This window comes from Schistocerca piceifrons, chromosome 10, assembly GCF_021461385.2.
Source record: "Schistocerca piceifrons isolate TAMUIC-IGC-003096 chromosome 10, iqSchPice1.1, whole genome shotgun sequence".
In the NCBI taxonomy this organism is placed as follows: domain Eukaryota; kingdom Metazoa; phylum Arthropoda; class Insecta; order Orthoptera; family Acrididae; genus Schistocerca; species Schistocerca piceifrons.
In genome coordinates this window covers 138,458,452-138,475,204 of record NC_060147.1, presented here as the reverse complement: position 1 = coordinate 138,475,204, position 16,753 = coordinate 138,458,452, and the positions used below count along the sequence as shown (strand labels likewise).

General features: G+C 40.8%; 1 protein-coding gene across 1 annotated transcript in view; it reads right to left on the bottom strand.

Annotated features, from left to right (window-relative positions):
- The window catches only part of LOC124718777 (histone-lysine N-methyltransferase 2C-like), a 434,091-nt gene that overhangs the window by 367,980 nt on the left and 49,358 nt on the right, over positions 1–16,753 (bottom strand). The window contains exons 10-12 of the mRNA XM_047244388.1: positions 15,834–15,982; positions 11,902–11,999; positions 1,250–1,480 (exon numbers count right to left, since the gene is read on the bottom strand). Of these exons, the coding sequence (XP_047100344.1) occupies positions 1,250–1,480; positions 11,902–11,999; positions 15,834–15,982 (478 nt within the window). The remainder of the gene's footprint in view (positions 1–1,249; positions 1,481–11,901; positions 12,000–15,833; positions 15,983–16,753) is intronic.

Genomic DNA, 16,753 nt, shown 5'->3' with positions numbered 1-16,753 from the left:
AAATGCAGCAACTGTCGAGTGTAGTGAGCAGCTGCTTAAAGACGTGTGCCAGTCTCCTAAGTTAGAAATTAATCACTTCCATATGTATGTTGCTATCTTTCCTTCTTATTTTTATCTGATGAATCTGATGACTCAGTACTGTCCACTATTTTCAAAATGCCTAATACAGATCACTGACCGAGCGTAGAAAAAGCGACAGATCTGTCGATATATTACCTATCTGAAGTTATTCCTTAAAGTCTCTTTTCCTGTCGAGATAAAAGTAACGAAGCCTTTCAATTTAGAAGGCACCCTTCATCATGAACTCTACATCTCTGAATCAAAGCAGTGCAGACTGGCTTCTGTCTGGCATCCACTTAGTGACTGTATAATTACTTACAAATGGTGCTGCATCATGACAGACTGCAGGTACCGAGACAAAAGAATCCCCCCCCCCCCCCCCACACACACACACACACACACACACACACACACACACACACACACACACACACACGATAACAGCATCCTGTGAAAAGTCCACAACCTGACGTGCCAGATTCCACAACCTGACATCCCATGTCATTCTGCTCACCTTTTTCTGGGATACAAATTACCTTTGAGAATGCGAAGGGGTTTTTGGATGTCCACATTCCTCCAGAACATAATGTCACAGGATCACAACACAGTAGAAACAAACAAATTAGACAAACTTCAAAAGGTCAGTGACTGTGGAGAGTATAAGGATTGTGAAAACAACAGCAGAATATTCCAAATGTAAAACATGTAAGAAAACTTAACATCTCTCTCAATGAGTATTATATAGAACATTTGACACCACAGATTACTTGCATTACTTGCGTTTCTTGCAGAAAAATGTTACACTCGCAAAGATCTGCCTCGAAGACAGTGTGTGCCGTTCTCCGTCGCAATCGAGTGATAACCAGTTTCCCGTACACCGTGTGTGTACGTATCTACTTCCCCATTTGAAAAATCATTTACATTACACTCCCCATTCCTCACTCTCTCCTACACTCACTTCTCATTTTTAGTGGCTGTTTATTTGCATACAATTAAGGGTAGCAGTGGACATAGAATACAATCTGAGAAACCCACCAATTTTACTCGAACCTAACCAAATTCAAATAAGTTCAGCTTTTACTGACAACGAAGAGCAGTATCCCGTTCCTCGCCATCTAGGTACGAAAGGATTCGAGTACCCGTTTTCCCCAACTTACAAGGCTCGAGTCGAGCCGCTCGCACTACGTACCTGGAGGCCGACTCCCGGTGCCCCGAACACGCCCCTCATCTTCGCCTTGGGCCCGCGTTTGCGCCCAAAGTCGGTGAGGCGCTGCCGCTTGTGGTAGCCGTGGCCGCCCTTGCCGCGCACGCTGCCCGACAGGCCCAGCTTCTTCTTGGCGATCTTGCTGGCACAGAAAGGCTTCCCCTTGCCGAGGCCGACCGCCCCGCGTAGCTCCGCTCGGTCCGAGAATGTGTACTCCTGGGCAGAAACGGTCCGACATTTGTACGGTGCGAGAAGGAAGTTTCGCAGATGCCGGCGAGAACCGCAGACTTCTCCTCCCTTGATAAAAATGGCACTGACTGTGCAACTCGCACACTTCGAGAAACGTCATACAAAATAAAATTTCGGCATACGTCTGCAGTCCACGAAAGGATACACGAGAGAAAGATGTATGCGTAAACAGTAGTAAATTACTAGTACTACACTAAACTAAATTACGTTTAATGATTACGTTGCACGATCACTCTAAATGAGAGACAGTACATAGTGTGGCAGTGTAGGCTCACGTTCGACAGCTTTCTCAATATTGGCAAAAGAAAGTCTCTCACACACGTGTATCGTAGTCGTTACAATTGTTGCCGAAGTCTTCAGTCTGAAGATTGATTTGCTGCAGCTGTCCACAGTAGTCTCTTCATTCCTGCCTGACTACTGAAACCTACTACCATTTGAAAGTGCTTGCTGTATTTGAGCCTTTAGTCTCCTCCTGCAATTTTTACCCCACTTCTAGCCAATGGACTATTTACCCGATCCATCCTTGTCACTAAATTATGTTGTAACTTTCTTTCTTCCTAACTAGACTGAATACCTCCTCATTATTTATTCCATCTATGCATCTAATCTACAGCATTCTTCAGTGACATAACATTTCAAAAGCTTGTATTTTCCTCTTCTCTAAGCTGTCCATGTTTCACTTCCGTACAAGGCTGCACTCCACATGAAAATCTTCAATAAAGCCTTCCTAACACTTAAATTTCTGTTCAATATTAGCAAATTACTCTTTTTTGAGATGTTTTCCTTGCTGTACCAAATCAGCAATTCACATCCTCTCTACTTCAACCATCATCAGTTACTCTGCTAGCCTAATAGCAAAAATAATCTAGTACTTCTAGCATCTGATTGATGTGCATCATATTACCTCTTATGTAAACATTGTCTATATCATTTGATGGATGTTCAGAGATGTCTGCAGTCTGACAGAATTACAATGTCATTAGCCAAATATGTCGTCATTATAACCATACACCACAGTACCTATAAAAGGAAAATAACAAAACCAGTTTTTTTTTTTACTTCTTCCAATAATTTTCACAGTGTAACCAGAAATAGTTATCTACTCCATCAGCTTCATGTCACTTTTCTACATACTAAGTCTCTCATGACAGCATCCTCAGTTAAAATCTACTCAGTTCTTGGCACGTTTAATTTATATAAAACATTTCAACACTTTCCATGTAAGAATAATCACCAAAATCTTGAGATTTCATTCAAATCTGACACGAGAAAATCTAGACCATATTATCGGAAAAAGAGAATAGGAGCAAAAAATCCAGACTATTGGCTGATAACAACAGAGCTGGCCTGTCAAGCCACTTGTAAAACGAAGAAGATATTCATCCATTAAATAATTTAGCTGTCAGTGTAATACCCATTAATTACAATCACTTTCACCAAAAACAGTAGTTTGGGAATCTACTACTACTAGTACTACTACCACCACCACAACAACAATTAGTACACTACATCCATACAATAGGTGGCATGCTATATACAAACTGACCCAATCACATAGAAGAATAAATGGTTCTAAAATCATGCATCATTGTAAGTGTGATATTACCTAAAGGGATTATTAATCAAATCTTTACACAGAATATATAAGCATATCTCAAATGTATATAATTGTTAGCAGCCATATTCTACAGCAATAGTTTACAGAATTTTTCATTTCATACAATTACGAAGAATTTATTAGACAAATGTTCTGTAAGCACTTTGTTTCATTCTGCCATCAGCACCCCACAACTAGAGTTACCAAGGTTGTTACACCTACAATCACTCCAGACAGAAACACCAACATGACAGCTGTGAATGATTCCTGCAAACGTTCAGCAATAATGCTGCTGCAGAATATTGGGCCTTCTCGACTATTACAAGCAGTAAATTTCTTTACCTCTTGACGACATTCACGTGAGAGTCTGTGCTCCGAGAACGGAACGGAAGGAACGAAGACTTAGGTTTGGTGTCCTGTCAGTGGGGGAAGGAAATCTACTTCTGTGCAGATGGTGAACACGAGAAGGCCAGTGCTTTACAGCCGTTCTATGCGAGAGGAGTGCATACCGCCGAGTTCAGTGAGGGTCGCCTGGCTGTAGCGAGGTGTCACTGAAACGTGAAAATTGACATAGACCACAGCTAGCAAGATCCAGGTTAACAGTTATGTCGGCCACAAAGAGCCTCCGAGAGCTACTGACATACCTATATAGCGTGACAACACAGTGCTTCTTTGTAATTAGTTTCTCGTTTTACCTCCTGTTGTCTAATTCTATCTCCACCCTCATTCTTATCGCACACTGCTACTGTACTCTTGCACAATTCCTCCACCCTATACGAGAAGCTCGCGGATCCCCACAGTATTGACGGCTGGCATCACGGACGAGAATGTTAGCTTTCTGCCTGGGCACAGAGATCTGGCCCCTCACACAATCGTCTGTATGGTGACGCCACTGGTGGTGAATTAAGATGGTAAAAGCTTAACCATTTTAGTGGCAAATATAATCTAATCATAATGCATAATGTTTTACCTTTACATCAATTGAAAGCTATGTCTTCATTACATTTATGGTGTAAGTTCGAAGATATTGTCGTGAACTCTTTTTATAACACTGATGTAAATAAATGGTTCTTATACTTCCAGCATCAGTGTTTTTCCCTCGTTAGGTTTGGAAAGCATTATAGTATTGTCATGCACACAGTTTCATTTGAATGATGAAATACTAAAGCCAGTTTTATGAGAAAAGGCTTTTTTTCATTTTTTTACTTTGGGTGAAGACAATTTTTAAGTAACATTAATGGTTTACAATGATTTAGTATTTTCTTCTCTAGGTGGCAAACGGGCTGAAGAAATAGTGAAATACCAACTTCACCTACAGACACATTTGCCTCACCGGACATTTCATCATATTGTTAGTGATGCTTGCATTATTAGCTGCAACAGGCAGAAGACTCGCTTTTGTTGGTGGAGCACATTTTAGCGATTTTGAGCGAGATAAACTCACGCTGCAGTGTCGTTCTTCGGCATGCCAGCGTAGAAGTGTGTACAGAAACAGCTAAGTGAACAACCTGTGCAATATGCATGTTTATTTACACATAAAAGCCAACTTCAGAATTTTTGTACTAGTTTTATCTACCGATTTGAAGTTCTAGACTCACATATTTTACTGTTAGTGTCACTTCTGGATAATCTCTCACTGATAGTATCGACACCCATTTGTTTTGTGATATACTGTGAAATTACAAACATTCGTAAGTGCCAGGATAAACTCCTGCTGTTATAGGTTTTTGAGTGATCAATGGACTATTTTTGACAATTTTCACACACTTGCAAAACTATATTTTCGTAAGTTACCAGTACAAGTGTTTCGGATGCTAACTTATTTTGAAAAAATGAGAGTTTGTGGTTTGCAGCTACTGCCAAAGAATACCTCACCCCTCAATTTTATTCTATATTAATGCAAATAAGTGTGCACTTCTGAGAATTTTCGGCAGCTATCATTGTCCTTTTCATAATTTACAAGTAATCTGTTGTAAATTGGCATTTGGTATTTAGTTATTGTAGCAGATATTCTAACAAACATATTGTGTTACATCCAATTTTTCTTTAAAGAGTAGCAGCCCTAATTTATTGTGAATTAACTCTGTTTTCTAGATTGCCAACAACCATAATTAATCTCAAAAGGTCAATTCGTTTCAACTTAGCCAATATAAACAAAATTTGTTGCTCAAATTTTTTAGTTTCTTGATTTTTTTTATCATCATTTTCCTGCAGGTAGACAGTCACAAAACACTGTTTGAAAAACTTTTATAAACCAGTTTTTTTCTGGCAGCCATTTTTAAAATGGCATTTGGGCAAATTTTAATGGAAAATGAGGTTTGCAGAAAGTTTAATTGCCAAGTTATTTTAAAAGATATCAGAATAATTACAAAACCAGTGTGTTCTGCATTAAATGGACTTCGGGCATACATTTTCTGGAAAGACTGCGCATAATAATTGGTCAAATATTTCTACTTTTAAATAACAACAGGAAGTGATAAGAAGAGGTAAGAGTTCTCATTCTGAAACTGAACTTACTGATACTTTGTTGTACTACACTTGGGTACAGTATACACCCAATAGTGTTTTCCTACGTATTTAGACTTAAACTTTAGTTGTAACTACTTGCTAGCTGCAATTTTCATTGCAGAGTTAAACAAACATGATATTTCATTGCATAGTTTATCGGTTATGTTGTGTGTACTACCAGACACTGTTGTAAGTTCCAATGGAGTCACTTTTTGTACTGGGTTCTTTGCAGGCACCCAAGTCAGAGAGTAAGTCAATGAGAGTTTTGCAATTGTAGACTTTAACTGCCCCATCTGCAACTGTTTTCAGGAGCAACAGATTGTTCAAGTATTAAGTATGAGCTGTTTTGTGGGTGAACTAATAAGTGAACAGTGCCATAAACAACACTATTAGAAAGATCTGCCATCTGAAGAACAATATCTGCTAAAATTAAGCATTTTGAAAGAAATTACTAGCATCTGCTATTACCACAAAGGTAAAGATTTAGACACACACAACCACACTTTTGGGGAAAAATGTCACCCATTTGGCACTCACAAAAAACTGGTTAAAAATTGTTAGCATAAAATACTAGTTGAATATCTTTCCAAGAGTAAAAATGTGGATATTAACTTAATTCCTGGACAAGCTCAATGTCCAATTTGTGCAACAAGAATATTTGCAGAAAAACTAGTCGAAGAAGTAGCAAACAGTGTTGAAAATGACGCTCAATTTCTCCCTGGGCCTTTTGAATTAGCTGAGGATAATCCATTGCATCAAGTGGAGTCCATTTGTGAAACTATAGAATTATCTGCTTCGCATCAAATAACATAGCTTAATACAGAAGAGCGACTGTCAGCTTTACAAAGAAAAACTAATAAAATCACAAGCACAGTCAGCAAAAATTGCAAGAAACTTTCCGTAATGACATAGAAGCTCAGAATCAAAATGGTACAGAAAATGTACAACGTGACTACGATATACATTTTACCTAAATGAAAGAAAGATGCTAAGTTTCTAGTAAAGATGGCAATATAATATAATTAGCCTCTTGTCAAGCTCATGGTCAAAGAAAAAAAATATTGAGAAATGTGGGGCATCTGAATACACGGTGAAGTTAACTAGGCAGCTAGTAAAGGCTCACGGTATCTTATGACATCTTTCAAAACAACAGGGACCGATGACCTCTGCAGTTTGGTCCCTTTAATCCTCAAACCAACCAACCTTTCAAAACAACAAGGTGACAACAAAATAAGTTAAGTTGTAATTAAATGTGTTAAAGACTTTTCTGAAGACAATGAAAATAGTCGGTTATGTCCGGGTAAAAAGGTGTGAGTGTTTCAACTGTGATTAACAATGCTGAGGTCCATAAGCCGAAAAGGTTAATTTTTCTCTCACTAAATGAGTTCTACAGCCTCTACAAACAGTGATACCCAAATCACAAAACTGGCCACTCTACGTTTTGCGTTCTACGACCTATGTGGTGTTTTCTTCCAGGTTCATCACAAACTCATAGTGCATGTGTCTGCAAGCATCATCAAAACACAAAGCTTACAATAGAAGGAGTAAAGCCTAAGACCTGATAGTTTTCATTGTATGTGCCATTAATAATGAATATGCTTGACACCTATGCAGAATGTCCTAGACCAGATAACCCTACTCAACATCTCAAAAACCGGATGAAGTAAATATTTATTTATTTTATTTATTATTATTATTATTTTCAAACACTGGATACAAACCAACAGATCTGAGCTAATTACACAGGTAACGCCCAGTGACGAATTTTTACATTCTCTTGTTGATAAGCTGGTGTTTTTAAAATCCCATAACTTTATGTCAAAATCCCAAGCCTAATATCTCAAGAAAATGAAACAAAACCTGCAGCATCACCATTTACAGTACAGAATAAAATTTGAAGTTTTCACTGGACTAATACACAAGCAACATTGCGTCCATACGTCATCTATTTCAAAAATGTTGCCTTAACAGAAATCTAATTTTGTGCACTTGCTTCAATTCTTAGAGGGAATTAGCAACTTTTTAGCTCAACAGATTGAAAGATAATCAGTGGGCTTAATTTAAAGTTATTTGTTCAATGGCCTGTAATACATTGCACCACCCAAAATGCAACCCCACTGTGAAAACTGTTCTCAAACAGGGGCCGAGTTGGCTGACATTCGTAAGCAGCTGGATAGTGTCCCGACTACCATCAAATGATCGGAAGCTGCTGCAAATCAGCGTGTCGGAAGAGCTCCCGAGTTGTGTACCTGTAATACTGGTACCAGAGGTACTATCCTCTCCTGTGGATCCTGTCTCCTCTGCAGAAAGTACACGATCTGTCATTACCTGTCTACTTGACTGCGAGTGGTGTGTCACTGGTAGATCTAGGCGTTCTGTACAGGGTGGGAGGACTCAGGGTATTGTCCCTATCTCCTTATACAACCAGTTTGAGGAGCTGTCTTTCACTGAAACTGGAATTGAGCCAGTGGGACTCACTTCACACGTTTTGGGGAAACCCAAATTGGTGGTGTTAAGTGGAGGGAAACACAAAAGGTTAGGGGTCCACTAATCGTCGGCGAGTGACGGTACCCATACGGATATGCCAGCGAGGGACAGGAAAGGACACCGTGTGTATTCAGTCTGTGTGCCTAGGGACCTCATTCGACATGTTGAAGAGGCTATTCCAGCAGCCATTAGGGAACAGGGTGCAAACAACAACAGAGTGTGGTGCTCATTTGAACAAATTATGCCTGTTGTCTGGGCTCTGGGATCATACTCGTGTCACTCCGTCAACTGGCAGAGAAGGTCGAGAAGACTAGCTGTGTGCACGGAGTTTCAACGAAGTACAATTTGCGGCACTGGTCCTGGACCTGATCGTGGCCCCTCAGTTATGAGTCGAGTGAGAGGACGGAACTGTAAACTTTGAAGGTTCTGTGACAAGCTGTGTGGCAACTTCCAGGACTTGTGCCATCAAGGTTGAGAATTGTAGGGTTCCCCTAAATGGGTAAGCCGTGCACTACACGGTTGCGGCTGCTATTCAGGGTTTTTTTTTTAGATTAGGGAATTCTCCACCCGATCCAGATAACGAAAGCTGTAGAAAACCCAGAAGTATCAGTGCAAGATCGAAAGAAATGCCTCTCAAAGGAGAGAGCATTAACGGTGAACCACCGAAGCATTTGCAACAAAAACCGAGTGTTTGAAACCCTCGTGAAAAACAGTGAAGCTCACATAATTCTAGGCATAGAAAACTGGTCGAAAGCTGAAATTGATAGCAGTGAGATTTCTGAGGAAAAATCTGAAGGTATATCAAAAGGATAGGCAAATGGGAAACGGGCAATAAACAAGAAACTCAAATCCATCAAGATAAAAACTGAAGCTGCAAGTGAAATTCTTTAGACAAGACTCAGTATCAGGGGTGGGCATATCGTCCACCAGACACATCTCCTGATGTAATCGAAAACTTTAAAGAAAATCTCAGTCACTTGTATGTAAGTCCGCCAATCGTACTGTAATAGGTGATGGAGTCTTTAATCATCCAACAATTAATTGCGAAAATTACAGTTTTGTCAGTGGTGGGAGTGATAAGACATCCTGTGAAAATTTGCTAAATGCCTTCTCTGAAAACTACCTGGAACAGATTAGATTTAATGGCAACAAATAGACCTGACCTCTCTGAGGGTATCCACGTCGAAACTGGTATCAGTGACCATGATGAGGTTGTGGCAACAATGATTACAAAATTATTAAGGACAACTAAAACAAGTAGAAAGATATGTATGTTCAATAAACTAGATAAAAAAATTAGTAGTTTTACAGCTTCGTGAGAAAATAGAAACTTCCAGCACAGGGCAAGAGCATGTTGAGAAACTCTTGCTCAAGTTTAAAAGAATAGTTGACATGCAATGGATTTGTATGTACCCAATAGAACAGTTCATAATGGGAAGGAACCTCTATCGTATGCAGTCACTGTAAAGAATCTCCTAATGGAGCAGAGATTACTGCATAATAGGTGTAAAACAAAGCATAGGGCTATAGATATGGGCTGAATGAAATGTATTTGGCACTCAAGAGAGCAATGCATGATACCTTCAATGACTACTGTAGCAGAATACTGTCAAATGACATTTCATAAAACCCAAAGTAATTCTGGTTGTTTGTAAAGGCTGTCAGTGGCACCAAAGTTAGTGTCCAGTCCCTAGCGAACGAGACAGGAACTGAAATCGAGGACGGCAAAGCAAAAGCTTTGTCTTCAAATGTTCCTTTACAAAGGAAAACCGAGGAGAACTGACCCAATTTAATCCTTCTCCACCGAAAAGATTAATTAGTGTCAATGGTGTTGAGAAACAGCTGAAATCATCAAAACTGAAAAAAGTTCCAGGCCCGATGCAGTCTCTATCAGATTTCATACTGAATTTGCATCTGAGGTAGCCCCTCTTCTAATTACAATCTATTGCAGCTCCCTCGAACAAAAAACTGTGCCCAGTTCTCGGAAAAAAGCATAGGTCACACCAGTCTTCAAGAAGGAAAGTAGAAGTTATCCACTAAACTATCATTCAGTAACCTTGAAATCAATTTGTTGTGGAATCTTAGAACATATTCTGAGCTCAAACATTATGATGTATCTTGAATGGAATGCCTCCTCCCTGCCAATCCGCAGAGATTCCAGAAATGTTGATCACGTGAAAGCCAACTCACAGTTTTCTCACACGACATACTGAAAGCTCTGGATCGAGGCAGTCAGGTAGATGCAGTATTTCTTGCTTTCTGAAAAGCATTCGACTCAGTACTAAACCTATCTTTATTGTCAAAAGTACAATCATATGTGGTATCAAATGAAATTTGTGACTGAAGACTTTTTGGCAGGAGGGATGCAGCACGTTCTCTCAGATGGAGAGTCAACGTCAGATGTAGAAGTAACTTCAGGTGTACCCCTGGGAAGTGTGTTGGGATCCTTGCTGTTCATGTTGTATATTAATGACCCTGCAGACAATATTAATATTAAAAACAGGCTTTTTGCAGATGATGCAGTTACTTATCTGAAAGAAGCTGCATAAATTTCAGTCAGATCTCGATAGATTTCGAAGTGGCGCCAAGATTGGCAACTTATTTTAATTATTCAGAAATTTACAACTGCGCACTTTACAAAACGAAAAAACATAGTATCCTACAAATACCAATGAGTCACTGTCGGAATTGGTCAACTCGTGTACATACCTGGACGTAACACTTTGTCGGGATATGAAATAGAACGATCACACGGGCTCAGTTGTAGGTAAAGCAGGTGGCAGACTTCAGTTTATGGGTAGAATACTGGGAAGTGCAATCAATCTGTAACAGAGCTTACTTACAAATCATTCGTGTGATCGGTCCTAGAATATTGCTCGAGTGTGCGAGACCCGAACCAAACAGGGCGAACAAGAATACTGAACGGATGCTGAGAGGGGCAGCACGATTGGTCACGGGTTTGTTTAATCACTAGGAGAGAGTGACATACTGAAGAAACTGAACTGGCAGATTCTAAGACAGAGGTAAACTATCCCGAGAAGCTCTATTAACAAAGTTTCGAGAAGCGGTTTTAAATGATAATGCTAGGAATATACTACAACCTCCTACGTCTCACTCACATAGGGATTGTGAGGATAAGATTAGAATAATTACCACACAGACAGAAGCACTCAAACAATCGTTCTTCCCAGTCTCTGTGGGTGAATGGAATGGGAAGAAACCGTAATAACTGGTACAGCAGAATGTACCCTCTTCCATGCACCTCATCGTGGTTTGTGGACTACAGATGTAGATGTCCTTTCATCGACTATAGTACACAGTGTAGAAATTAAATACGATTTTCAAGTATACAGCTAATTTTTGAAAAAATATCTAATTGAAGTCAATTCTTAATTTATTTTTCTCTAAAATCATATGTGACTTACTCATGTGGTACCTTAATATTTTCAGTCACACGTGTGAATAGAAATTTAAAGCAAAACTGACATTCAGTTTACGTGTAGTCATCACAGGATCGATGTCCGTAGCTCTCACTCCTCACACAATTTTAGTCCTGCATCACAACCACATTTGATACAAGTAATCCACCCTCCCCAGCAGTGACCTCTCAGCCCGACACCATAAGAAAAGTGTGCTCAAGCAATGACAGCGGTGTTTCAGCGATGCTAAAGTTTTAAGTGCTGCTGCTACTACTACTACTACGACTGTTATTAATACTGAGCAGAGCAGTGCAGGAAGTGAGCAGCGTGCAGGAGATACACACATCGGAAGCGGAAGCAGAAGCAGGGCTACACACCCTCTCTGAAGGAGAGGTCTCCACATCCATCTCCTCCTCCAGGTACAGTGACTCTCGGGACGCCGACAGGCTCGAGTCTGGGCCTGCATCGTCCACACCTGAAAATATAAATTGTAAACTTTCTCTTACTGTTTTACAGTTCGATTTAAAACTAAATACAGTAGGCTCAACTAAAATAAGAAGGAAATTGACAATTTTTGTATCACGTGCCAGTTTACAGTTTTCTCAACTAAAAAAATCTCAATACTCCTCAGCACTTCTCTCTCACTCACCGCCTTTTCTGTCGATTTTTAGGCAAACTATTACTTAAAGGAAAATGAGGGTTTAATCTTTAACAGACAGTGAGGTCACTTACAGAGAGCACGTATTCGGATAAGGCAGAATATCTGCTCTAGTCTTTTTGAAGTAATCGAGCATAACGCGAGTCTAGCCGCTTAGGGAACCTGCTACCAGAGGGCGGGCATTCGCACCCCGCTCCACCGGGATGCGAGTCCGGTTCCGAGTTGGCCGAACTTCCTTACTCAGTGCTACGGTCGATCGACGTTACCCGACGGCTGACACGTCAAAAATGTTCCGTGTACAGAGTAACACGTAAACACGAAGCGTGCGCAGGGACCAGAGCACAGCACAGTGCCACAGAACTGCCAAAGCACAGACATCTGCTATCGTCGGTCTGCACAATCGTGCCGTACTTTAACGTAACGACAGATAAACACGGGACACTGCGAAAAACGGCGAGAACACGAAACGAGAGGCCCGAGCACGGAAGTGCATTTGCAACTAGTTTGAGACAGAAAGAAAACTATCCAAACTGTTGTCACATTTGGGTCAACTGTCAACAGTGTGGCCACAGAACTCGAGTGAATGTGACAGGTGCCGGCACAAAATCCGTGACTGTACCACAGTCCGAAATCGGAGGAACTGGCGAGCGACGAGGACGGCAATGACGCCGTCATTCGCAATCGTACAGGTAATTGGGGGATTTGTACTCGTTTGTCCCTAATGGGTGGATTAAGTGAACTTAATATTACACAAACAGAAACTGGTTCAGGTTTTTCACTGACTTGTGTAGTTGTGATCCATCCTTTCTGCAGACCACAATCACAGTGAACAATATACCGTGCTCTGGAGTACAGCAGGTCACTACGACGGTTACCACTGTGACTTTATAAATGTCCATAATGTACTGCATCTGACAGACCATTGTGAAGGTAGCTAAAGATATTTCATTTGTATATTCCATTTCTTAGTTCTTGGTATTATCAATTAACAGTGACACATTGTAAATAAATGTACTACACGGTCCCCAATTTATTACACGCTATTCATTTGCATCTTATTTCTATCACTTCAAAATGAAGTGAGTGACATTATTCTGAATACAAACAATGCCGGTGTACAACAGGCTCAGCACTCAGAATATCTTCACGCCGCGACAATGGAAATACAAGAATACTGAGAACTTTACCAAAAACTCGACCTCCCTATTAGCGAGAAACCTCCTATATCTTTCCTTCCTCTCGAACACGACTGCTTCTGAACACTTGACTTTTTCTTTGCTTCCTCCTGCAGAGCACAGTTCTGAATATGCCTCAGTTCCTGCCCGTACATATTTCTTTCACCTTGCACGATTAAAGCCTTCCGGCCATCTCTTACGTTAATGAAACTTTGTTAATCTATCTCTATAACCTAGCCACACATGTCAAATTTTCTCTCAGTGGATTTATTCATGACAGCCTCAAAGAATGTAACTGTTTATTGTAGACATTTAACAGCAACCTACTTGCTGGCCAACAACTACATTTTTCAAACAGCAAGAACTTGTGTAACCATAAACTGCAAATCAACAGAGGTATAAGACATGTTATAGAAACTACCAGTAACATTTAAATTTCATGTGTTAAAATTATACAACCAAACAAAACATTATTCTTGTGATTGCTCTCCCATCACAGTCACACGTTTAGTCAATTTTGTCTACCTTCATGTCAATTTTGTTCAACCTATAAATTATAAACATGGTTTGCACATATGCACAACCTGCACTATATGAGACAGTCCCATTTCTGTGAAGATGTGGTGAAATGTGGAGAAACCGGCCTTCAGGCTAAATTAACCATATGAAAAACACAAACTGAATTTAGAAACATTATGTACAGATTGACTGGATGCATCATCATATCAAAAGCAACTCGAGGGAGTCAGTGAGTGTGAGTGTGTGTGTGTGTGTGTGTGTGTGTGTGTGTGTGTGTGTGTGTGCATAATGGACAGACTGTGAGTGGTACTTGTATGTATCACCATATTGATTTGAAAAAGTTTCTGGTGCTGACACTGATGTCATCCAACTTGATGATTTAACCAATGTGTGCATCACTCGTACAAGGGAAGACAAGAAAGTAATGCACAATAACTTTATTAGGAAACCATTTAATAGGTAACAAAACAAAACAAAAAATCACAAATGGACTTTCATCTTTTATCTACTTTTCTACATAGTCACCAACATTCTCAACACATTTCTCCCACCGTGGTACCAGTTTCAGTACATCCTGTTTGTAGAAGTCTGGTCACAGTACAGCCATCTGCAGACTGTCAATTTCACTTCCTCAACTGTCATAAAGCGTTGGCCGGGCAGGAATATCTTCACGGGACCAAACAGATGACAGTCAGACAGTGTAAGGTCAAGATTGTACGGTGGATGCTGGAGCACCTCCCGCCCAAATCTGCCTATTTTCTCACGAACAGGAGCAGTGAAGTGGGGGCGAACATTGTCACGAAAGAAGAAGTCTGACACTGTCAGCATTAATGTTGTGGCACTTGTCACGAGGAACGGGACACATTTCATCTTAACTGAAGTTTTAATGTAAGCTGCAGCATTCAAAGTGATCCCATGTTCAGGAAAGTCCACCAATAACACACCGTGCATATCCCAGAACATTGTCACGAGCACTTTCCTAGCACACTGGATCACTTTGAATTTTTTTTGTACTGGGAAACCAGCACGTTTAGACTCCACAAAGGACTACCCAGTTTCGGATGTGTAGCAGTACGCCCACGACTCGTCACAAGTGACGATTCCTTTCAGAAAGTTGTGCTCTCCTGTGGCGTAATGTGCCGAGTGATCGGATCTCGCCATCATTTGCCGGCCTCTGTTGTTGTCGGGGGAGCACTAACTTTACGAAATTTCAACTTCTCACGAACAGTACCGTTCACCGCACTGTAGGTAATGTCGAACTGTTGCGGTAAGGTTCACAGCTGCGCGTGCCGGTCGTCGGAAACTGCTGCCTCAGTGACTCCGACATTCTGCAGTGTTACAGCTGTTACCAGCTGCCAGGACCTCGACAAATCACTAAGATTAACACAGACCTTTCAGAAGAGTGCACATCACCTGGAGACGTTACTACAGTCCACACAGTCACCCTCATACACGTCCCTGTGAGTTTCACTCAGTTTATACACAACAGCCCACAAATATCGAACTACAGATCACTGCTCTTCACAAGCTGCAGATGGTACCACGGCACCACGTTTGTTTCTCAGTTCAGGCTTCTCTCACTAGAGCTGCACACGAAAGCAAAATACCTTCCGAAGTGCAAACTTTGAACTGTATCGTCGTCAAATTTCAACATTCCCGCTGCAATTCCGGAGGAGAAAAAAATTATTGTACACTACTTTCTGATGCTCCTCCATATTTTTATTGATCTGTTAACATAATATAAACAAATGAAATGCAACATTCTTGTTGGTAACGTAGCAGCAAAATAACCTGACACAAACAGAAGCCTCAGACTTGCACCTCTGAATCAAATAATGAAATAACCATAAAGTTGTGTATTTGGGAATATAATTTTGTCGGGGCTCACAGACCTTCCAAATAAACATTACGCAGGAACTCGAGATGTGCATTACGTTCGAGACTGGGGTTTACTTACTGTCTTTGCGAGCTTTGGGCAGCAGGGTGCGACCAGGCTGAGTAAGGCTCTTGCAGATGGGGCAGACGTACTCGTAGTCCGGCTGGCTCTCTTTCCTCTGCTGGTACGTTACGAGGTCAGCCTCGGCGTCACACGTTCCGTGTACAAACCTGCGAGCATAAATGTACTGTTTTGAGCCTAGAGGGCAATGTGACGTGTCACTTATTTTGTAGCTAACTACTCAGTTTATTACTTCTATTAAGGATATAGCAGAACACACCTAAAATGGCCTGAAAATTATATTTCTCTATTTTTAATTTTCTCATTACTTAGTATAAGGCTGAACTAAAGCCATTCTGAGTCTGAAATTCATAGAGCCTTCCTGGGCACAGTGATACATCCTCACCTTCCTCCAACCTGAGTCTATCAATCAGTCATAAACAGACTGTAAATTGTAATGTAAAGCCCAAACTACAGTGCAAGTTGGCATTTTTCACATATACACTGACGGCCCAAATCACTACGACCACCTGTTTAATAGCTGTTTTTCCTGTCTTTGAAACAAAATACATCACGGATTCTGTGTATAATGGATACAACAGTTTGTTGGTGGGTTTGTGGCATTAGATGTCTACACACAGGTCATCTGAGTCCCACAAGTAACGGGCCGCCGATTTGAATACGCGATAGTAACCCCGACGGGTACCGCAGGATTTACATCGGGTGAATTTGGTCACTGAGACATCGACGTGAGTCCACTATAATGCTCCTCAAAAAACCGTAACACGGTTCTGGCTCCGAGACGAGTACAATTATACTGCTGAAAGATGACACCACTGTAGTTTGCAGGTGTCAGTGTGTCTTCAATTACTACCACAGGTCCCGTGCAAACGAATCAGAATGTTTCCCATAGCATAATACTGATTTCACCAGCGCACTGC